A 26570-nucleotide genomic window follows, 5' to 3' on the forward strand; every position below is an offset into this window, starting at 1 on the left:
TTTTTTAAATTGTCTTTTTTTGGTACATTTGAAATAACATTGCCAAGCCTCACATTCCCCAGCGATATTTCAGTTGCCGTCATGTTTATCTACATTGGATATTGTAGTTCCGGTCGGTGTTGTATTAATACGCTAAGAATTATGGCTCGTGGTGCATGGTATTTAAAGTCCCATCAACTACACAACTTTCAAATAGCCTGTATAGTGACCATGCCATGCAAATGTAACTTTAACAGCATAATATTTTGTTGAACGTAAATTGTTTTAAATAAATATGCAGTAAGAGGGACAACAGTTTGCTGATATCGGTTACATCAATTTGTGATACAGAGTTGTCATATAAAATCTATTGTAATCAGAATAATTAACTCAGTATGTATTTACATTGTAGATATGTAACACATATCAGGCTGAAGGAGTGATTGAGTGATAATTATACAAAGCCGATAATGAAATGAAATGTACAGGGTTACATATGTGTAGCAGTGGTGGATTTTGTAGATAAACATCAACAAACACTGTGAGAGTTCTTCACGATTTATTGTGCGTAGTTCCCATTCTTTAGACATAAATGATTAAACCCAGTGTCCTGTCTTGTCTGCTGCGTCAAGACGTCATGTAGTCTCTGATAAATATCGCGCTAAAAGCCACCGGTCACACAAAGAAAACAAAGAAACCCTTGACCATTGGCTAACCCAAGAGGTGACAACGGGATAACTTACAAAACTGACCAATGATAAAAATATATTGTATAACCAAACCAATCCAAGAGGCCAAAATAAGGAACTAACTATACCACAATATGAAGATCGCTATTACTATATCAGAACATATGTATATACCGTAATATTATAAATATAGATATCACAAATATCGTCTCTGCCACATATGTAATTGTATGCATATTATCTTTGTTTTATATGGTGTATTTTGTTCTTGTGTTTTGATATTTAAAAATGGTCCAATTACGTATCTTATGTAGAAACATCCGTTTTCTGATATGGTGTCTTAGTCAGTGTTTTCTACGTACTTTTCATTATCTCTATCTGTAGTCTCCTAATACTTTTTAGGCATTAATAAAAATGGAAAATGGAAAAAATCACAAATGGTGTTTTTATTTAACAAAGCACCTGCGGCATCAATGGTGATTAAATGTTGTTTGTCTTCCAAGGGTGCCTGTCGTTTTTGAAACAAACGTCGTGAGCGGTTTGCGTTATAACTGACAGTTTGACATGACTTGACGACAACTGTTCATTATCCTCTTAGGAAACATCGCTAATGATAAGGCGCTGTGTCGTTACAGTCAGCAATGGTTTTAAATTACTGCAATTTGCACTAATTCCACGCGTATATATGTCGTTTTCCAAATCAATATGGTCTACATAATGTTTTATCCTTCCATAAAGACAGGCGTATTCTCCGGCCTTTTCTATCCTTCGCTCCTATGCGGATGCTATCAAAGACATATTTAGACAGTTCGGATGCATTTGAATGAGTTTATATTACCATTCGACAAATTAAATGCGATATAGTTGTTGCTGTTCCGTCATAAATAAGATAAGGTTGGACTTAAAATCATCCGGAAAATGACGTAAATACACACTTTTTGCTTTCTAAATTGGACTTTCAATATGTAATTAGCTATGCGAAACACAGATAGCAATCATGCACAAGATTGAGTGTTCCAGGAGATTCAGCCATTATTTTCGATTCATTATTGTGATTATCTTTATAAGTTATATGCAACATATAAACACGCATTTAAATGTTAGTTGTAGCTTTTAATACAGATTTATGCTCGATGTTCCTAATTCTATTTTATTTTTGTTGGTTATAACTCCTGATATATTTAGATATGAAATAATTGTCTTTTGATATGTTAAGATATATGTAAATTGACATTATGTCCTATTTGTAAACCGGAATTTTATTCTATCGAGGGATATGATGGAATTAATGTAAATATGATCCCCGTGTCTATGAACATTATTAATGAGATGATGGTGCGGGGATATTTTATAATATATTCATATCAAGAAGAGTGCATAGGAGTCCCCCATGATCACGACTGTCACACTATTAGCGACGAGAGCCCGACCAGAACAATAGTCTAGGGATATGTCATTACTTCACATCTCTCAGAGAGCTGGTCATGGCGCACTGTTGAAACGGTCTAGTCTACAAGAGCTTTGTTTGTCTACAAATGGCTGGTGAAAAGCTGGCCTACTCATAGCCCAACACAATCACTTCTAGTAGATAACATAATCATTCTGACCAAAGGTATGAGGAGCGAAGACAATCATGTGACATTTGGAACGAGCTTTGTTATCAAGAGAAAATGATATCGCACAATGAAGAGGGAAAGTGCGTTACCTGACTAAAATACCATGCCGATGGATCCCAACATTTTTAACAAACCACTTTAAAATCTGGAAATCCATAACTTCATCGTTAGTCTTCAACATTGAAATATATTGTATGGATACTACATGCAAATGGATCTGCATCAATTTTTATACTCAATTGGTACATCGAATGTATTACCACATGAAACACTAACCACAAAAAGGTATTGCTTAATCCATTAGAACAAATGCATTTGATTTCATGAACACACTAATTTGATTGTTTTATCATAATTTAGCTTTCCATTAACGCATTTCCAAGTTCATCCTAAGTATCATCATAACGATGATATTCTGTATTAGTTTTTGGGATTTATATTGATTTTCTGGTCATGTAAGGATCACTCGTTTAGAGCCCCCATGGAGATAAGATGTCAAATCATGTTTTATCACTTGTCAGTTTTCTATAAAAGAACTACGTCTCCGTTCAGTCGCACTGATTTTATAGAGAAACCTGCAATGATATGAGTGTTAAAAGAAACAAAATACGTGGATTAGAATGAAATGACAATTTGGTCCCACCATTAGTCCGACCTCTGTGGGTTATCGACAGTATCTGGTACAGAAATGTCAGCATGGATCTAAAGATTAATCAAACCTGTATGACAGGAACACATAATTTATATTAGTACTAATGCATATAACACAAAAGGCCGGGAGTCGTTTGCATCGGTGTAGACATATTCCCCGACATCCCGGAATCAAAAATAAAATGATGTTGCAATTCAGCAAAGTAATTTGTTAGCAATCGCCATAGGCCACGCGTTGCCTTTCAGGCAATACCTCAAATGGTCCTTTCTGGTAATACCCATGAGTTTTCAATATAATGTAACGAGATGAAAGAATATGTTTGTCTATTTTGTAATGAGGTCCCATATCCTGAGGTAAACCTACAACAAGTCTAATACAATTATGACCACTTAATCTATTTCCATCGGGAACATATTTTCATTACCAGTCCGAGTTTTTCTAGCAATATACTGACGCTTTATATTGCAGTCGCTTTATTGTTTTATACATTGTACTTGTCTGTACATGACCCTGCTCCACAACAACGCTTATTTCATAAATACCATATCACTTCACTGTACACGTCTATTCCGTCTTTGCATATTGCAGAGTTATCTTCTCTTGGGAGCAGGTATTGATTGTTACGTCATTTGTTTGTGTGAGTAACGTCATCAATTTTTGAGAAAACGACGTAATTTTCTCACACGAACCAATGACGTAACAATCAATACCTGCTCTCAAGAGAAGATAACTCTGCAATACGCATAGACGGAGTAGCATTGGAATTCACTAAATGCGTTCCTAAAATTTCGGTAAACAATACATTTATTAGTTTAATATTGGGAAAAAACAGGCTTAAAGACACACTTTAAACATACTCAAAGTTTTGCTTGTATGAATGAGGATTCACGTCCTCAGCTCAGGTCATATGTTGGCGGATACGTAGACATTCACCAGCTAATAAGACAGTTGAAAAATATAAGTAGAACTCGGGGTACTCAAGTTGAATTCTTTATATTATTAAATTACATAAGTGATCATTCTAAACTACTGCTTACTTCTTGTCATGTCACATGTTTAAATTTTATTGAAGTTATGTTTTACTACTGTTTCGGGGAGGAAATGGTTGGTACAAATAACGCACCGGTTGGCTTATAACGCTTTAATGTTGAATGCTGTTTTACTTACTTTCCTCCCAGAAAACCTGGTGCTATTCTTCCTTGTCCTTTTTTCTAGGCTCTTCATACCTAGCGTCTTTTTCTTAGATTTCGTGTCTATATTGCGGTTTCGTTTACACTTTTGTTCTCTCTTGTGTTTGATGTCATGGTTTCACTCAAACGTCGGCAGCAGATCGCGCTAACACAAGGATGGACATTGCAACACTCTGAGGAGAGTTATGGGTCGAAACAAAGAAGAGCAGTTCAAATTGGTATCTGCTTGCCTTTTCTTTAAGCGTGTTAGTCATAACTGGTTATAATTTGAACGGATAGTTTGTCAAGATAACTAATCAAAGCCACTGTTACCTTTCGATTGACATTTATCTTTTACCTTTTTGTTAGTTTGTTATCATTTCTATAACATGTTTAATGTACCTTTCATTTGCCCTAATGACTTCTTTTGTATTGATTGGCCGTTAATAATCCAATTATGATAATAGGTTATTACCGTGTCTATGTTGTAATACATAATAAGAACACTTTAACGCCACCCTTAAATAGCTCTATCATCCGTGAACATCGCATTTATATGGCATAAGGAGGCGCGGTAGTCTAGTGGTAGGACGCCGGGCTCGTGACCGAAGGGTTTCGGGTTCGAGTCACGGCACGGCACGGTGTTGTATCTTTGAGCAAGATACTTTACTCCGCTTGTTCCAGTCTACTCAGCTGTAAATGAGTACGTGGTTGGGCAGTGCTAGAATAGTAGAATGTTAGCTGTGATCGCCGAAATGTCGGCACCGGCGGCATGCTCCCCAGGGAGTTGAGAAAGATATTGGCTGGTTCCAAAGGCCCTATAACCTCGAATAATAATTTGTGAACCGCTTTGAGACGACCTAAGAACTAGGTTGTGATAAAGTGGTTTATAGGAACCTCGAATTATTATTATGATTATTATATTATTATTAGCTCTATTGAGATTATAAAATATAAATAAAGAAATATATACTACAACAAACAAACAGAAAATAATGAAGGTATATTTCGATTCGTGATGCATGTTTTGATAAGGTAGTCTATTGTATGTTAACTTTATGAAACGGGTGCAAAAATCGTTTCAGTTAACAATGGCTCAAAAAAAAGAGGAAAACAATTTTGATCTTTAAAACATATATTCTAGAAACATGATCAGTTCCAGTATTATTACATTTGGAATTGTTTTCTATCAGACGTGCTTTAAACTTGGGCTAGAGTTTTACTAACAAAGTAATATAATCAGGTTGCGTAACAGAAACACCCAAATAAGACCAAGGCATGCCCCAGCGGAGGATGATTGTTCCTGTAGTCAATTAGACATCATCTCAATAATACTTCAATTTGGTTTTCCTGTAGCGTGACCCAAGTATAGTGCGGTAATGTTTGTCTGTAGTAAACGTTTGCATCTATGAGATTCAACATTCATCTCTAAAATAACTAGCAGACTCTCGTATTGATGAGATATAACTTTAACAACATTTGCAATAGTAGATGATTGTTCAGAAGGCATTTGTTTCTGAGATATAAGATAAAGTTGTAGGAACAATGTTTGCTGAAGATGCTTTTATCTTCTACGCATAGTTTTAACAAGAATGTTTATTTGTTGTAGATGCGTGTTTATATGAGATATTGGTGTACATGTACCAACAATGTTCAACTTTGTATCTTCTCTTTCAAACAGCTGTAACATAAATATCTGAGTTGAGAGGACGCCATTATTGATGTTTGCAGTCATCTTCGACTTGCTATTGCTGCACACGTTTTAGTGTAAGAGAAATAGCTGTATAAACAGTGACATACATGTAAGACGCTTGTTTAAAATACGATTAAGCTATAACAAAAGTAAAAACAGTAAACATTTGTACCTTACATAGCTGTGGCATATACACATACATTACACACATTAGGAACGTCCTGCAATGCTACCTGTTTAATTAGCAGTATATTGACTTTAAACTCAATTAAAGTTATTTAACATATAGTGTATATCATGATCAAATGTCATTAATAGCAACCATGATTGCCATGTTCCACGTGTTGACGCCATCTTTATGACGTCATTACTATAACATTGAAACGGTGGTTATTTTCACTACATAAGCATACACTATGCTGAATTATACCGAATTTTGATTAATACATTTTTTCTATAAAATTCAAATATTCTTATCAGATGGTAAAAATAAGTATTAAACAGCTTTTACTTAATATTAAAAGTCAATATGACTACAAGTTAAGTGTGACTGTAAATATACATTTATTTCAACTTAGAATAATCACTCTTGTTGGACCGGATGTTAGCGCGCGGGGGTGTAACTGTAATTAGTCAAATAAACATTGCCTTTGTTGTAACAACAGTGATGACGTCAAAATAATCTTGGCGAAAGGAACATGCAAAATCCATACTTTAAAATGTTTTGTTTTATTATTTCACGAAATATTTTTATAAAAACTATTTTTTGATGAATCCTTTTGGCGCGGAACGAAGCGTCTATATGTGGGAGGAAACAAGAGTGCACACAGAAGTAATCCTGGTCTCGCAGATAACCCACTAGTGGTCCATTCGGGGTCCAATAACAGCTATTCTGCTAAAACGTGGGTAGATTATCGTATGATAAGCAAAACATAAAACATGCAATAGAAAGCATTTGTAATATTACACCATTAAACAATTTCAATGATACCTTCACTTTTTATCAACATTTGTGGAAATTCATCCTGTAACTAGTGATAAGCATCATTATAGAAACAATAAGCATGACGTACATGTTCTTTTGGCCAGAGCACGGGACATAAGTTCTTTACACGTGCATAAGAGTGACGTCCAACATTATTGTTTCGCCTGTGATACTACATTCTTTGTTGAACATTTCATTGCTACGTGTAGTGATCTTAAACATCTATTTGATATATAGGTATATATGCAGGTATTGTGTCGGCGTTGACAATACTGATGTTAAAATAATATCGACATTGATATATTGTATGAGTCCGTATGCTGGTCACGTTCCCGTTATGATATTAATCATTTACATGAAATCAAAGTGTTTCAAATTATATCGAATAGCCTATTTCCGACGTAGTATAATATTAAATTAATGGGATTCCATAGAATAACAATATAATTAATTATTTATATGTAGTTGTGATATTGTATTGCATATTGAATTGCGTGTTTCCGCCATAGCATAACATCGATATAATTAAAATTCCACAGTAACCCACCGTACCGTGATTTGATGACGTTGTCGCTATTTGAAATGGTAGAAATACCTCTCTAGCCATAGACTATGAGCAAATGATGGCCAGTCTCTACTGGGTTTCATAAAATGAAATTTTCTACTTGTCCAATAGTCGTTCTTTTTAAGTTATCGGTGTTTTGTGATTTGTATCTAATATAACACATCCATTGGATGATGCTATTGAAATAAAGAATGACCACCAATAAAAGTTGGATGAGAAACAAAAAATGAAGTAGCGTGCGGGAGATAACAGCTGGCTCAACCATTAACCTCCTTTTTTATAATTTAACATCTTAAACTGTGTTGCTTAATGCTCATAATGTTTTCTAGAGGTCATAAACATTATTACGTATTTCTTTGTTAATTGTTCGTCAGTCATTACGTATGCGGAATACAACCTTTCATTATACCAAGTTTTGTCCAATAGCTTTAAAATAGTGAAGTAACAATGCTTTCTTTCATGTCGGGATTGCGTGTTTAGTAAATATCGAAAATTGGAGTTCGTGCACATGTTATTGGTGCTGTTCTAACGGATGCGTTCATCATTTACAGATGTTTATTCTGGAATTACCAAACTACATAACAGTTCAAAATTGATCGAGTTGATTTTAGGCATACGGTATACATTATTGTTACACATCGTGTTAGTTTAATGGTTCCTATATAGCCCCACAGAAACATCCGCCCCATGTGCTTATGTAATTAATCTGAAATCGCTTATTATTTAAATGTCTAACAAGTTACATGTAAACAACAAGCAAAGAATACATTGTAAAGAGAAATACAGCAAATTCCGGAAATAGCACTTCAACTCTAAAATTCAAATTTCTTGCTTATCTCAAATATGTTTATGATTTAAAATTGAAAAGTAATAGGGAAGACGGTTAAAAATCACCCTTTTATGGACTCTTGTAATATAATCTCATATTTAAATTGTCGTAACATTCGAAAAATGCTCGGCGGTGCTATTACATACGGTATATATCAATACAATGTTCGTTAAGATATGATCTGCCGTTTTACGATCCTATTTACTGGTTGATATATGGCTAAATCAGTTAGCGTTGATAAAGTCATGTTATATTTGTAGTTCTGGACTCATTATGGAATCTGTGTACATATCTATATATAGATCAAGGCACCTGATCCAAACGTTGATTACTGTCTAACTATGATTCAGTCCATCAGTATTGAAGTAGTTATATTGTAATAGTTCACCCAGGAATTCGGATTTCGTGTTCAGTGAACCATGTACCACTTAACACGTATTGCCGATGATGCCTTGACCAGCCAACCCCTACAGGCGGGGGATCGGGAAAAGAATACACCTGCCGTTACCCACCGCACGTGTATCGTAGGAGGCGACTAATGAGGAACTCCCTGCAGAATTGGGGATTTGCTTTGTTGGCTTCTATATTTGGGGACACAAAAGCGACCATAATAAATCTGCTGCGCGCATTGTAATATTTGGAATTTTTATCTTTCTTTCTACTTCTAACTACCTATTATTTCCGAACGCCTTGCTTGGCAACACCTCATTTTTGGCTTGAAAGTTGAGCGTTCGCCATGGTGAGGAAGGTGATGGGCTCTGTCCCCTGGCTGGGACATAACGAAGTCCTTAAAAATGGTAGTTGTTATTTCCTGCTGAACGTTCAGCATTCAGGAGAATGGCAACAACTAGTTCACCCGTTGTCAGTAAAATGTGACCGGGCAGAATAATTTGCTCGGTGTTTTGGCATGGTATTTCAGTGAGAAAGCACTATAAAATCGGCATCTGATCCGCGCTATCACAAGGAGGCAAGCACACCAACATATCCTGTCTCCTGCATACACACACGCAACCACGCATCCACTCAAACACGGAGGCACGTCCTTAAATGACCTTAGCTGTTAATAGGACGTTAAACAAAATGATGGTAATGATGACGCTCAACGTGTTTATTTTGCCCTTAAAACTGGAAATACTTAGTTATGAAATACTGTGAGCTTCAATTTGGAATGAGGATGAATTCATCCTCGTACCAGCGGTCAAACGACAGAACAAATGCAGCGATAATTTACAAGTTTACAAATAACAAAAAGGTAGGAATAATAAGGAATTTGAGTGCTTATTTAATACGTTTTTAGCGTTGTACGAATTATCCTTGACAGCGTAAACCAATCGCCTTCTGACATACTATCAGTTTCGTATAGAAATAAGGATATATATGAAAAATCGTCAATATCACAACCATTGCATCACTTGCATACAAACTAAACCTTTTTTATTTTACATTATTATTGAAATAGTTTGTCTCGAACATTTTATAAATTTCTCTGTATTTGCTAGTATAAAGACAACTATATAATTAAAACAATCCTTAATGACCAAATAATAGATTTCAGTAAGGACACATATTTGGGGAGGAAGTTCTTCAATGTTAATTAAGTAACTTTAGCTGTTTACGTGACATTTAACCCGAAAACGTCGAAACCTTAGGTATTTCAGCGTGGTAGAACTATACAATCTGCATCTGATCCACGCTGTCGCAAGGAGGTAAATATACCAACATACCGCGTAGAGCGCAAACGCATAAATTACATGGAGGTTTGTCCTTGAATGACCTTTTCAAATAAAAGGCGCTTAACCTAATAATTCAAATAAAACACGAGTATAGCTCCTATTATTCAATTATTTGAGATCGGAACACATTTGTATGCGATGAAACGCAAAAGGAATTAACTACAGAAAGCGTTTGTCTGAAACATAGCAGGGATCAATTGATTTTTTCTCAATTTGCATCAATTTATATGTGAAACAACATCAATCTATTGTCTATAATGAAGTACCATCAATTGTAAGCTTCCTTTCGATTGGCAGAAGAGAAACGTTGTGTATTGCAGAGTAAACTATTAATCTGTCTAGGGCGATAAAAGCACCAGTGTACTGCTGAACTTTGCATTTAACAAACATTTGTTGACGGTATGATACACAATGCGTGTAGATACACAATGCGTGTAGATACAAATTTCTTCTTTGATCCTCAACATGAACTAAACATGCATACTGTGCTGGGAATTCTCAACATAAACTAACTCCCAACAAACTAACATCCGGGACAAAAATGTCGATACAAACGATCTACCGGTAATATACACTTATACACTGTACTAAATATCATCCAGGATATGAGTAATTTGAATACAAACTCCACTGGGTATCTCCCGATGAAACTTCTCTTCCATACGAATAAACGTCCGGGATATGTGACTTGGTTTAGTTTCACGTTGTTTAATGTCCTATTTACACCTAAGGTAATTTACTAGGAACTGCCAACATGCACTCCTCTCCTATGCAAACTAATATCCGGGACATGCGTGATGTGGACTGTTCAAAACCGGAAATAACACTTACATAAAATGTATTTCCCGTACAAACTAACACCCGTTACATGACATATATGGATACTACTCGACATAATCCTGGGTATATGGATACTACTCGACATAATCCTCGGTATATGAATACAACTCGACATACTCCTGGGTATCTGGATACTACTCGACATAATCCTCGGTATATGAATACTACTCGACAAAATCCTCGGTATATGGATACTTCTCGACATAATCCTCGGTATATGGATACTACTCGACATACTCCTGGGTATATGAATACTACTCGACATAATCCTCGGTATATGGATACTACTCGACATAATCCTCTGTATTTGGATACTACTCGACATAATCCTCGGTATATGGATGAAGTTGGTAAATACTCTTCTCGGGTCGGTATAATTTCATACCCGAGACATTGACAATTTGAATACAGCTTCTACTGATGACTCCAGACATATTCATATCCCCCAAACAATCTAATACCCACGACATGAGTGATGTGAATTCCGATTTTACTCCGTACTCTCGACACTACAAGAAAAATTCAAATCATGGATACATGTCTTTCAGTGAACTCCATACACAACTTCTCTACAAGAAAACCCTGGACATGATGATAAATGCTTTACAGGAAACTATCGACACAACTTCTCTACAAGAAAATCTGAAAACCCTGGAAATGTGGATACATGCCTTAATGGAAACTCCAGACACAATTTCTCTACCAAAAAAAATGAACCCTGGACATATGGATACATGCCCTACAGGGAACACCACACATAACTTCTCTACAAGAAAAACCTGAAAACCTTGACATGTTGATACATGCCTTAATGGAAACTATCGACATAACTTCTCTACAATACTAATTAAAACCATGAACTAAAGGGATGAGGATACCTACATATGTACCTACTGGGAACTCACGACACGCACGTTTTCTCCCGTGTGCAAACTAACACCTGAAACTTAAAAGATGTGAATACAGGCTCTGCTAGTAAACTTGACATTAAGTCATATCTCGTTCAATATACCACCCAGTACATAGGGGATGTGGATTTTTTTTACCGGAAAGTCAACACACTTCTGGTCATCCAATGTTCAAGACCCTGGATATAACAGACCCGAGAACAGACTCAACTGGTAACTACAGATATACATAGACTTTAACTGTTATATTACCTAACACAGGAGAGGGGTGCAAAACGACTCCACAGCTCCGGGTATAACTTATCTCAGATAAAAACTAGATATAGAGAATCTGGATAAAGACTCTGCTGGGAATCTAGAGACTTAAACATTTTGCTACAAAATTAGCAATGGCCGTGTCCGGATCAGTCTCAGTACATGACATGTTCTGAAAACTACTATCCATAAACACAATCAAATTTCAAGTTGACGTTTATCATAAAAAAAAATATATATATATATATATATTTTTATCGAACGTTTATTAGCTCTTTAGTTGAGAGGCCGTTAAGAATTTAATTATGATAATACATTTTTCTTCAATATAAACTGACACCCTTGAGATAGGAGATGAAGAAACAAACCCTGCATGGCACCCCACACACCCTTGACATAGGAGATGTAAAAAAAAACAGACCCTACCGCGAACACCAGTCACATAGATCCTACCCAAAATAATTCATTCTTCAATCCTTTCCATCTTCAGATAGAGTGATGTTTGTTCCAAATAGAAATTGCCATTAGTATCAATTAAGGCCGAGCTTATGTAAATTGGTGGTACGTCAATGATTGTGCAAATTAGGAGGTAACTTGTAAGCTGAACGTTAATGGATATTGAGATGAAAAATACACGAAGCACATGCATTATGCAAACGAAAATAAGTGGGTCAATATGGACACATCTATAGCAGCCTTAAATACGCATTTTATGTTTAACCAACATGTGCATTATGCCCAAAATTCCTGTATATGAACCGCGATTTCCTAAGTGTTAGAATATATATAGTGGCCCCACACCGAACGACGTGAAGGAAACATTGAGATATTTGCCTTACCTGTTTTGGTTAACTTTACCAATTTAGATCTGTCGAGTCTGTTAATACATATAGTGTATGTACATGTAGAGGTTACCCCCATGAGATAATACATATAGTGTATGTACATGTAGAGGACATGTAGAGGTCATGTAGAGGTTACCCCCATGAGTTAGTACATAGGGTGTATGTACATGTAGAGGTCATGTAGAGGTCACGTAGAGGTTACCCCCATGAGTTAATACATAGGGTGTATGTGCATGTAGAGGTCATGTAGAGGTCATGTAGAGGTTTCCGCCATGTTAATACATATAGTGTATGTACATGTAGAGGTCATGTAGAGGTAATGTAGAGGTTACCCCCATGAGTTAATACATATAGTGTATGTACATGTAGAGGTCATGTAGAGGTCATGTAGAGGTTACCCCCATGAGTTAATACATAGGGTGTATGTACATGTAGAGGTCATGTAGAGGTCATGTAGAGGTTACCGCCATGTTAATACATATAGTGTATGTACATGTAGAGGTCATGTAGAGATCATGTAGAGGTTACCCCCATGAGTTAATACATATAGTGTATGTACATGTAGAGGTCATGTAGAGGTCATGTAGAGGTTACCCCCATGTTAATACATATAGTGTATGTACATGTAGAGGTCATGTAGAGGTCATGTAGAGGCTACCCCCATGAGCGATGGTTGGCTATCATGTTTATTTATCTCGTGTTCGTTAATTTTGAACAAATGTTAAGACACGAGTTATACCGGTTGTCACAATTTAAAAATCACCCGATTGGAGTTAGGTTTTCATTGATAACAAGCCACCACGAGTTTAAGGACCTTTTTGCTCCAAAAACGTTAAACTTTCCCACGGAAATGCATTGCTTCAGTTTCCGATCGTGTACGCTATTGCCATAAATCATAAAGGTCACAATTAAAGATGTAGGCGCAAAGCACTTTACGTTACTTAATAATTCAAAGATTGACAACTGATAAAACATGCTTGGTGTTACCTTTTAGTGTTAACTCCTAGCAGGTATATCCAATAATTTGGGGGTGAGGAAACAGTGGTTGTGAGAAAAAATGTCTTAACAAACGTTGTTTACAATGTAAGTATGTTAATGATATTATATATAATGTAATGAACAATAGTATACAATGTCAACAACGTAGTTTATAATGCCAGTCGGTTTTCACATGAAATACAGTTTCAGGTTTTTGATCATTTAATAAACAATCTTTACTTTGTAAATACACATAGTATGAAATGCAAATTTGCTTATCAGTTTCTATATGACTGTCCCAAGTCCGGTAACAATGGTATTCTTTCAAGAAGCATTGGACCTACATGTATGTCAATGTATTTTAAGGAAATATATTTTACGATAGTTATCAGATTTTACCATGTTTTTGCCATTGTTAGTCTTTGAGATCAGATCTGTATTTTCGGAGATATACAGGTAACCGTTAGATGTATACCAATACATTACTTTGTATATATTACTGCGTACGCACTGAGTTGTATCTTTGAGCAAGATACTTTACTCCGCTTGTTCCAGTCTACTCAGCTGTAAATTAGTACGTGGTTGGGTAGTGCTAGAATTGTAGAATGAAGTCACATAAAGCCTTAATTTCTTTGGCTGTACGCTGTTGCAACAGCTAAGGTCATGTAAAGGCGGTGTCGGTAAAGATAATGGGGCCTACATGTAACTAAGGCCACTTAAAATGCCATCTCACTGGAATATCACAAGATGCACGGGTTCGAGTCCCGTCCTGGCCCTGCGTTTAATTCTTCAACAAGATACTTTACTCCGCTTGTTCTAGTCTTCTCAGCTGTAAATGAGTACGTGGTTGTAGAGTGATGGAATTGTTGCTAGTTGTGAGCACCGAAATGGCAGCACCAGCTGTATGCTCCCCAGGGAGTTGAGAACAATATTGGCTGGTTGCAAAGGCCCTATTACCAGGGATAATAATTTGTGAACCGCTTTGATACGACCTGTGATCTAGGTTGTGATAAAGCGGTATATAAAAACCTCGAATTATTATTATTGTTATTTTGTGTGGATTTACGGGGCATACAACACAGGTTATGATGATGGATTCTTTGTGGATTTACTGGGAGGTATAAACAAGTTACATGCACATGTATGTTGGATTCTGTTTCGAATCACTAGTCAGGGCAAATAGGCAACATTCAACCATATTTACTTACTAGTATTATATTTATATAAAACGTGGCATGTTAATTGTAGACACTATGTTGGATGTATAAATGACTACGAGACGAAAGCTAAGTGATATATTACCACCAGGCTGTTTCATGTCTCTGTCTTGCTTGCTAGAGAGAACATTGTGCCACTCAAACAACGTTACATATTATTGATTTTATCACGAGATTTTACATCGATTCCTAATGCACTGAGTTGAACAGGCTATTTAGCAATACCGACAGATATTTGACACATTACTGTCCATGTCAAAGTATCTATGTGAACTTAAAGCTTGAAGTGTTGTTTTTCTGCCTTTGAAGAACACAGATAAAACTTTTCCTGTCGCGTCATTAACCGTCGGTGACATCAGACATAACTCACCTAACCTATCACGGAATCTCCCCAGACCAGTGGGTGCGTCTCTCAGAAGTTACGGGGACGGAACCCTTCACAGGGGACGGGACACTTTTAGCATGATCCGGCTTACTGTCTGCTATACCATACATGAAACTCTCTGGCGTCGTTTACCGTACTTTATGTTTGATATTTGCTATTTTGTCGCGCGGTAATTATACAATTATATATATGTGTTGTGGAATGGTTATTTCAACACGATGCCATTCGTGTTTAATCTTGAACCTAAGCGTAATCTATTTGTACCGTACTTCAAGGTCTAGGTCGTTAGTCTACTCTGCGGTGCACTTTATCTGGCGTATGGCCTAATATTTACTGTTCTTTGCTTCTTAGAAAATTAGGAAGTTGCAACTTAAGTAGGTTTGCATTTGGCAACTTTTACTTAAACTTTTGACTGAAGTTAACTATGCTTCATTCACCAGCGGGTCCGACAATCCCCATTACAGTTAATTTAAATGTAAGGCGTACACTTTTGTAACTGGTGGCCGCATAAAGTCTGTGTGGATTCTGTGTAAACTTTGTCGAAACGTTGTAAAACACATATTCATTTACTGTTGTCACAAACTGTTAAATGTTTAATGGTAAAATGTAACTTAATTTGACAAAAACAGATGTTTGAAGAGCATGAATTTGCGATCTTAGCACAGGTAGCAATTTAGCGCCAATTTAGAAGAGGCTCTCAACCAACTGGCCTTATTGGTTTTATTGGTTTAATAGTGCTTTTAACAACTAAAGTCTTTTAATGAAGTGCCTCCTTGTATTTGGTGTTTGTATGCATGTTTGTATGTATGTCTGCTGGTTGATGAACATGTATGTTTGTGTATTTGCCTCCTTGGGAAAGCGCGGATCTGGTGCCAATTTTTGGGAACGTTAAATTAGCATAAAATGAAGTACATGTACATAGGGAGACCAATTTTCCTCCCAAAACCAATATCAACAAACCATCATTGCTCCCTGAACCAAACTTAGCCAGACTTTTCGGTGGTCAGATGCTCTCTGTGCCAAACCACTCCAGGATAGACATGCATGGTGCGACGATTGATTACAACCGTGTGATGAATGACACATAGACTAGGCAAATAGCGATACAAGATCAAACAATATCATTGGGCAACACTTGTTGTACCTGCTGGTTACATTTGTATGTGTGTATTGGGTGGGGGTATTTGTTTGCCGTTCCACGATGTTTTTGAGAATCATAGTGATTAGCCTGTACAAGGGACTCAATAACAGAGACACACGTTCTAAGTGACCTTAGATGTTAACAGCACATTAAACTCTATAAAACAAACCAAATGAAAGGTATATCTTTCAGCGTTCTTGACATTTGGTCTTCCCTATGAACGCAGCGTTCTTGACATTTGGTCTTCCCTATGAACGCAGCGTTCTTGACATTTGGTCTTCCCTATGAACGCCGCTATAGTACCTCGCCTGTAAACTGGTCATTCTGACTCTGACGTGTTGTACAAAACATGCTTAAAAATGACAAAATATTTCTAATAATGAGCAATGCTACATTGTATTTAAGTTCTAGAAAGCACAGTAATACATTGTATTTAAGGTTAAGAAAGCACAATAATACATTGTATTTAAGTTCTAGAAAGCACAATAATACATTGTATTTAAGTTCTAGAAAGAACAATGATACATTGTATTTAAGTTCTAGAAAGAACAATGATACATTGTATTTAAGTTCTAGAAAGCACAATGATACACTGTATTTAGGTTCTAGAAAACACAATAATACATTGTATTTAAGTTCTAGAAATCACAATAATACATTGTATTTAGGTTCTGGAAAGCACAATGATACATTTTATTGAAGTTCTAGAAAGCACAATAATACATTGTATTTAAGTTCTAGAAATCATCATAATACATTGTATTTATGTTCTAGAAAGCACAATAATATATTGTATTTAAGTTCTAGAAAAACACAATATTACATTATATTTAATTTCTAGAAAGCACAATGATACATTGTATTTAAGTTCTAGGAAACACAATGACACATTAAATTTATGTTCTAGAAAGCACTATAATACATTGTATTTAAGTTCTAGAAAGCACAATAATACATTGTATTTTAGTTCTAGAAAGCACAATGATACATTGTATTTAAGTTCTAGTAAACACATGGATACATTGTATCTAAGTTCTAGAAAGCACAATAATACATTGTATTTAAGTTCTAGAAAGCACAATAATACATGAACATAACGCACACATATTGTTTGTTTATGATAAAAAAATGCATGAAGTTTTGTTTATAAAGAACAAAATAGCATACGGCCATGGTAAAGTTTGCGAATAGCCGCATACAAAGTATTCAAAAGTGCTTTTCAAGGGCAAACAATTTCATTTATTTTTAAACACTAAATGATTTGCATTACTATATTTTGACAAAACATATAATCTGGCTAATAAAAGGTGAAATAACACCATCGTATATGTGGATTTTTATATGAGTGACATCTGTTTAGTTCATCCATCGTGATGACATAGGGAACAATAAAATAAAGACATGCATTAAAGCAAAAGTATTAGATGTTTCTTTGGTCAATCACAAGTGCGCAATTCTACACCCGGCTGTCTCAAACATATTCGCTGTACATTCTGAATTTTATAGATCTTGCTATAGCTTGATTCCCGAAAGAATATACTGTTTAATTAAAATTCTTCTGAGATATTTTATATGCATTCATAGAGAATTTTACCTTTTTAAACCGTAAATGATGCTTGATTCAATAGGCACTATACAACGTTTTGAAGGTCAACCGTCACATTCTATGGACGTTATGGAGGGATGCAAGGATATTACATATTCTACCACGTCTGTGATGTAACGACGGTTTTCAATGGTTAAAAAGAGTGCATTATTGAGCGATATAACATGCGCGTGCCAATAACCAATGCACGTGAAATAGTGCGCACGCATGCTGTTCCAACAACCTCCCCGTATTTTATCGCGAATTAACAAAAATAGCATAACTGTCAGGCGGGATCAACATATTTGACCGGCCTGCCATTCAAAAGATTACACGGATCTATAGACCTAAAGTATGTGGGTCCGTGCAGTGAAAACGGTTTATTAATTATTGACATTTAAAATGTACAGGTCTGAAGACAAAATGGTTAATCATTAATTACTTCTGTTTTTGTACTGTCAAGTGTTGATATCATGTTTTACCGAACGATGTCGATAGCGTGCCAATGTTTGATTGATTGAAATAAACATCGTTTCTGACGTCACACGGGTTCAATTGTTTCTGGTCTGCAAAACGATTATTTCTTAACCAAGGTCAAGTGATGTCGAGCATTCGCCTACAGTGTACAAACCGTGTGTGAAGAATAATGTTGCAAAAAGTTACATCGGTCCGAACAGTGGTTGCAAAATACATCTGTCCGATGAAGTCGGTGAAGGTGAATGTCGCGTCATGATCAGCAGGTCAGCGACTTTCCATCACGTCATGGCAACCAACTAAATATGCCAACTCATGTCAGGCCTATCGTATGGTGTTGTATCATTGGCACTTCCAAGATAATCCGCTTGATATCGGTACGATGATGATGGTTTTAGAAATAAACGCAATCCGGGAATCCCAATCCTACGCACTGAGAAATGTTGGCGCGACATTAATCAAGTTAAAACGAGGCAACACGATCATGTGATAAATCTTGCACCCGCAAAAGAACAGCGTCTAATTTGCATATCGAATTATCTAGGTCATGTCGCCTTATAAGACAGCAAAACTTTACAATTAGTTACATTTGACGTGGTAGAATAAAAATAATCATTCGAAAATGTTGGAAAAATAATTAACTCAGGCCGAAGCAGCCTTCGTTAATTATTTTTACCAACATTTTCTCACCCTTGTTATATATTCCACCATAATGCACGCACATATGTTGATTATTTCTTAAATATCAAGTCCATCGACATCACAACTCCTCTTATAAAGCTGGTGGTAAATGCTGTCGTCACCTGTACGGTGTGACAGGTGGTAGAACATAGCCTGCTACCTGGAACATGTACGACATGTCTAGTTAACGTGTTACAGCGACGCTGACTTTCCTCTGCCCACACAAACAAGGAAAGGTCACCGCTGATATTCGTGTAAACATGGACGTACATATATTTAAAACACAGGAAAAGTGATATCACAGGCTGTATCGTCTTCTTAACATCACGTGGGTATGATGCGATTACAGTAGTCATATCGGAATAATTGTCTGCGCATGTCTTGAAAATTGAATTATCACACCGACAACTTATAGTCGTTGCGACGCAAATCGATGCACAATTTCAAACTAACATCAATATATTCATCTACACTAAACTGTGTATGGAAGAAGCAATCGTTATGAATCTCCTATACTCTTTATCTGATGCATGAACGTTCAAATGGGGACCATGTACAGTTGATGTTCAAATATGATTGACACGTGCGCTCAACGGGAAGGTTAGTGTTCAGTGTTTCTATAACATCAATGCGCATGAGTTTATATATTTTGTTCCGTGGGAAGACTGGTGATAATGAGTTTATAACGTGTTTTCAGAGGGAAAATTAGTGTGTATGAGTTTATAACGTGTTACATGGGAAGCTTAGTGCGGATGAGTTTTTAGCTTGTTCCAACGAAAGGTCAGTGCCTGTGAGTTTATACTTTGTTCCATTGGAAGATTAGCATATACGATGTTATACTTTGTTCTGTGGGAAGATTAGCAATTAGGAGTTTATACCTTGTTGTGGGGAAGATTGGTTTCTACGATTGTATACCGTGTTCCGTGGGGAAAATGAGCGCGTATGTGTTTATACCTTGTTCCGTGGAAAGATTAGTACGTATGGGTTTATACCTTGTTACGTGGATTAGTACGTATGGGTTTATACATTGTTCCGTGGAAAGATTAGTACGTATGGGTTTATACCTTGTTCCGTGGAAAGATTAGTACGTATGGGTTTATACCTTGTTACGTGGGAATATTAGTACGTATGGGTTTATACCTTGTTACGTGGGAAGATTAAATGTAGTACGTATGGGTTTATACCTTGTTACGTGGGAAGATTAGTCCGTATGGGCTTATACCTTGTTCCGTGGAAAGATTAGTGTGTACGGGATTATCTTGTTCTATCGGAAGATTAATGCGTATGAGATGTTACCTTGTTCCGTGAGAAGATTATCGGTTAGGAGCTTATACCTTGTTCAGCTGGAAGATTAGTGGCTATCAGCTTTTATTTTGTTCCGTAGGAAGATTGGTGCATATGAGTTTATACCGTACTCCATGAGAAAATTAGTGCCTATGGGTTTATTCCTTATTCCGTGGGATATTAGTGTCTATGAGTTATTCCTTTTTTCTTGGAAAGAGTAGTTCATATGGGTTCAATCCGCGCTACGTGTGGATATCAGTGCCTTTAATTTAACACCTTGTTCCATGGGAAGATTAGCGCCTGTGAATTTATACCTTGTTTCCATACCGTGTTTCGTGGGGAGATCAGTTCATATGAGTTTGTTGATACCTTGTTCCGTCGGAAGATACGTGGTGATTGATGTATAGTTTGGCCCATGTGAAGATAAATACCTCTGAGTTATACATTGCTCTGTGGGAAATTAATGCTTATGAGTTTATGCGTTGTTTAAACGACTAATTTTCCTGTTTTTGCAAAGGTCTGATGCCGAGTTTAGAACGCTACAACACTGCAATGCCATGCCGAAAGCACCCAACACAGTTGTCCGCCCGTTCACGTCATACTGACAATGTTTTTACCAGTTGTAGCGATTACCCTGCTGCATGTTAAGCAGGGAAAACATAAACAGTTTAAGGACTTTGTAGATAAACTGAATGTATGCTTACAGGTACAAATATAAAGTCTCAAAACATACATCGTTTATAGACTTAACGTCTGTTCTACACTCCCAAAATGGACACGTGAAGTATACTGGTGATCTGTTACTGTACACAGCATCAACATAGTTACAGTAAAAAGTGTCATCATAATTGCTTTGTTCGTTTAAACAAGTAACACATCATACCGATACTTAATGTCATTAGTTTTGCCACACCCTTTATTGGTTGTGCTTATGACATGCTAATGAAACATGTGAAATTTCCAAGAGTTATTTCTTAACTGAAGGCCCTACAGATCAACCAAAGAAAATGTCGGAATGGACTCGGTGTGATATCATAATTATCATATGATTTCAGAGTTGATTATTATGAAGCGGTTATAAAGGATGGTAGGGTAATCTCATTATATGTCCTGATCGTCTTTCATTGAGGACATCACCAGTATTGTAACGGGGATATGTCTTTATCCATCATCCATTGAAGTTTCGACAAACAAACGTGAGGGAGATAGCTGTCCGAACTAACATAATGCGTGTGATCAACCATTTACAGACAAACATTTTATGATTGTGAATACGGTGATTTGAAACAAAAACGTTACAGATTCTATTACGTACCCTCTATAAAAAGTTTAATTGACACAATTTCACTGCAATTATATTTGGCTAACTATAATTATAATCAGTTCGTCTTTACCATTAGATACGTTTTGTGTATAATTGATTTCACAGCCAATTCGATCACTATTGATGTATTTTTACATCATTAACATATTCTTACCTATCAAATTTTAGTTGGATATCTTGATTTTTGTAAATGTATATTTTAACATTGCTGTGTGGCCCTGAATGGCTCATGATATCTATGGGCTGTTAAACAATTCAAAACTAAATACAACCATACACAAGTTTGCTGAAGATGCAGCCACGTATTTTGCCAGCTTGTGTACCTTATTGAGTAAGGTCTGTTACTACGGGTTTGGTGATCCTTTGGTTCCCCTATTTCCTGGATTTTCCGAAATCGACATCACTTTCCGTTACCCCTTACTCTATCTTGTTTCTCACACTTGAATAAGAAGTAAAAAATGAATGCTGTGAAGGAAGGGAGTTTCGACTCTTGCAAAACTAATAATGACAGGATTGGGAATTCGGGTGATAATTGCCTATAAAAACTAATTCAGAAGTGCATTAATACCGTTTAGCTGTTTGTTTAAAACTCCACTTGGAGAACGATTGATATACCATCTGTGTTTGAACACGTTCAATGTCGTGCCCATTTCGTTTTGACTATAATTAGCTAGAAAACACAAATATTTATAATGAAATTTATATTTCAGGTTTACAAACACTACGATGACGACATCAGATTTCGGACACCTTACGGTGACCTTTCAACCCCAAAATGTTACGTCACAAGCCGTTGATGGAAACTTGACAGAACCGGAAGGGGAGCTTACCGCAGACGGTATCATAGTTCCGGTCATCTGGGCGCTACTGGTGATCACAGGAACAATAGGTAACGGAATAGTGATATATATACTGAGCCGATACGGCGAACGGACGGTGACCAATATTTATGTGATCAACTTGGCGTTCTCGGACCTCACCTTCATTGTGATAGTGCTACCTATTACGGCCATACACTTTGTAATACCGACGTACATGTTTGGGGAGGCCTTGTGCAGGATCAGTATCTACCTTATATATGTAAGTATTGTGACGTAGCAAGTGTTATTGTCCCATTTATTTATAAATTGGAAAGCCTAAACTTACGTTCTCTGCATCCCAGGAATATGTCATAGCAAAATAAAATGCATGCTGTTAGCAATTCGATTTGTTTTAGGTAGAAAACGACCAATTGTTAGGATGATATTTGTCCTTTGAAGTTTACAGATAAGCAATACATGACTTCGAAGCCGATACATGTTACCGTTAATCGCCGTGCCGTTCTTTCTTTCTTGTAAAATCCACAACGTGGCGCGCGCAGAGCCCTCAATTTCCTACGGACGTATTCCAGGGATGCAGAGAACGTAAGAGAGCGTTATGCCCGGATTTTTGGGGATGGGTATGATATTTTATACGATGTCGCCTAGAGAATTTGTATACTAATCAAGCTTGCCGATATTGATGGGTCTATCGTACATAGGTAGATGTATACGTATGTAATTCAAATGATTAATTGTTTTCGAAAGCTCAGCTGAAATAGTGATATTTTCGGAAAACGCTAGACTTAACCCATTTATTACAAGTAAAATGCTTTATGCGCAATAAGATGATGAGAGCAAAGGCTAAGGTTTAGCCTTTACTCTCGTCATCTTATTTTGCTTACGACCGTTCGGCCTATATCTGTCCCGTCCGCAACCTCAGTAAACAAAGCGTGCATCGTATCTTACACCTGTAGCTATATCTATTACAAGTATATGTTAGGGTCGTAATGACCTATTGACGTCATATTAACGGACAGGGACAGTGATTTACGTTACAAGTTATTTATACTTAGATATGATGCATTAATGTACTTAGTTTTGAGTCGGGCTGATATCTGATCGGATGAGGCGAACCCGGATTCGCCATTTTTTCGTTTTCTTGACGTTTGAAAGCATACTGTATTGCTATCGCTCAAACGCGACTAAGATCAACACAACGCCTGTGTTCTAGATTCCCTCCCCTTGATCGACCGAAAGCGCGGATAATATGTTCTACGGAGAATTGAATTCAATTACAAGGCGATGGAGTTTTTTTTAATTCTGTTAAATAACGGTAGACCAGCTACCACGTGTTTTAGAACGCTGAAAAGTATTTAAAACAATGTGAATATTTCTATTTGAAAAGGTCTTAGGCGGGCACTCACACCAAAACATCCCATAATTATTTTAGATTAGAGTGAAGGCACGTGCCTACAGGAAGCTGTACCAATAATGTACCAAGATGAAAGGCCCTTTTACAATGCTGATGTCCCTTACTATGTAAAAGTCCCTCCTATTTACTGACAGGTTTAATCGTGCCCAGGTTATGACATTTCTTTAAAGTTCCCATTAGTAGCCTCTATGGACGCAGTCCCATATGATCCAAGTTGTTGCGAGGTCGTAAATCCCTTAAAAATCAAACAAAATATCCATTTGAAAAAAATACAAACCGATTTGACAATTGTATTGCCTATTTCTAACAGTTGAAGCTATCTGATTATCTCATGATACCTGTTTAAATAAAACATGTAGTGCGTGCAATATCGTGTAATTTGCAACGGACATGATCGTTTTCGAAATTACTAAGTATTATCAAATAAAATATTACTATCTTAAATGTGTCATATATTCTGTTGATATAATTGCAAATAATTTCCTATTGGTAATGATTTAATCTAGACAGTTTTTGATCCTCTTTAGAACCATAACTGATTAACAAGCTATAAAAGAGCGAGGGTGTTGCCAAGGTATCATATACAACTTACTGAATGTTGTTCTTTAGAGGGTAGGTAATAAATTATAACTTATATGTTTATGTATCATATAGGTAAAATAAACTCCTCAGATTTTGTATCTATACCTTTCTTTCTGCTTCTGTATACCGGAAAATGTTTGTCCAGTTAAACTTTCGACCTTCTCCCTTAAATTCAAATTTCGTCTTTCACATACAATTACTCTGTATATTATGTTTTTTGAAATTATAACTTCGCCCTCGTTACGGGGATTAGCTCGTTTGTTTGAGTGGTTTTAAGTCCGTTTCACTACCGTGTAATTCGGTTATCCAGCGGAGGGCAAAAAAAGCGAAAATAAAACCGCAGCAAAAATGTCCAGTATACAGTGGTCATTTTAACATAATTTACGTTTTTGTGTGCAAGTTGAGGTTACGATAACTGTCTTTTTGGCCTTGTGTATTCAGTTCAGCTGTTGTCCTCTACCAAAACCGCTCCGTATAGACAGACAGACATTCTTTATTTCCTCTTTAACAAGAGATTAAAGTCAATCAACACATACATATATGTTCACATTTCAAATTACATAAAGATAGCGTTCATCAATAGAAAAAGGAAGAGAGTTACAATAATGTGTCAATCTCGCTCAACATTCTTTCTAGATTAATTAACATAATGATCATTCATCACACCATCCATCATTAAGTCCCGCGTTTAAAACAATTTCGGACACTCAAGCAGAAAATGAAAAACAATATCAGCAGTAGATTTACCACAAAGTTTATATAATACAATATCGCGTTAAAATATAAATGAATATTTCATCAGCTCTTACATTTAACTGCCACAATGCATTTATGCGGTTTTTGCTTGGTACTCCGTTCTAATATGGGGTTGATTCCCTGATAACTTTGTATGGCAGAATAACGAAGCAATTCCGCTTTTGTAGATAATGTATCTCTCCACCGTATATGATAGAAGTCTGTAATAAATCTTTTAATAAAACGTTTCCAGCATAATTTTGGAGGTACAAATATGCTGGTTAAAAAGTAAATAAAAATTGATGACGTTTTCGGTAGTCCAATACAACGCCTACAGACATATCTATGAGTGAGTTCTAATTCTTCAACAGATTTATTGGTATAAACGTTCCAAAGTTTGCTTCCATGTAGCACACATGGATAAACAACAGATTTTACTATATTAAAACTAGTTACAGGGTTACGCCAATTACATGTGTAGCGTGAATGCCTATACCAATAAGAGAGTTTAAACTGTTCCTTCCTTTCACACAGGACTCGGTAATACCACTGTCTGATTGTAGGTTACATGTAAAGAATATCACAGCATAAGTTTCTGTATAGTACGTGGAATAGCCACTTCTCCAAGAAAACAAGAAATTTTACTACGTTGCTCTGATTTCGATCGACGTGAGCGATCGAATATCATAACAGAACGTTTAACAGTTATACTTCAAACGCCACATAGCAGAGTAGTAATATGCAATGTCCAACTGTTTTTGAAGAAGAGAAAGCGACGCTGATTAAAGTAACGTATCATCTGCTAACAATACACAGGGTATGTGTATATCTTTAAACTCTAAACCCGAAATTCCGATTGTCTAGCTCAACATTAAGATCATTACCAGAAAACACCATGCGGATACCACTCGACCTTGACCTACCCCCTGACCTATTGGGTACGTACTACTACGTTTACCACCGAAAAAGCACTGATGACGTCTCATTAGTAAATGAATCAAATAAAAGTCTCCAAAACTTGCCATTGACACCTAAATTGTATAATTTGTACATAAAACCGTTTATCCACACACTATTGAATGCTTTTTGATTATCAAGAAAGGCAGCGAACACTTTTGATTTTCTTTCTATATAATATGAAATAGATTCCTTTACGTTAAATGCTGCCGTGATACTTTCACAGTGCTCCCTGAA

At 36.4% G+C, this 26570-nt stretch overlaps 1 protein-coding gene across 2 annotated transcripts in view; it reads left to right on the forward strand.

Annotated features, from left to right (window-relative positions):
• The window catches only part of LOC110451815 (galanin receptor type 2-like), a 154598-nt gene that overhangs the window by 48895 nt on the left and 79133 nt on the right, over nucleotides 1–26570 (forward strand). For both annotated transcript variants that reach the window (XM_021500006.1, XM_021500007.1), the window contains exon 2: nucleotides 22538–22907. In XM_021500006.1, the coding sequence (XP_021355681.1) occupies nucleotides 22554–22907 (354 nt within the window). In that variant the 5' untranslated portion in view covers nucleotides 22538–22553. The remainder of the gene's footprint in view (nucleotides 1–22537; nucleotides 22908–26570) is intronic.

Source organism: Mizuhopecten yessoensis, unplaced genomic scaffold, assembly GCF_002113885.1.
Source record: "Mizuhopecten yessoensis strain PY_sf001 unplaced genomic scaffold, ASM211388v2 scaffold6211, whole genome shotgun sequence".
NCBI lineage: Eukaryota > Metazoa > Mollusca > Bivalvia > Pectinida > Pectinidae > Mizuhopecten > Mizuhopecten yessoensis.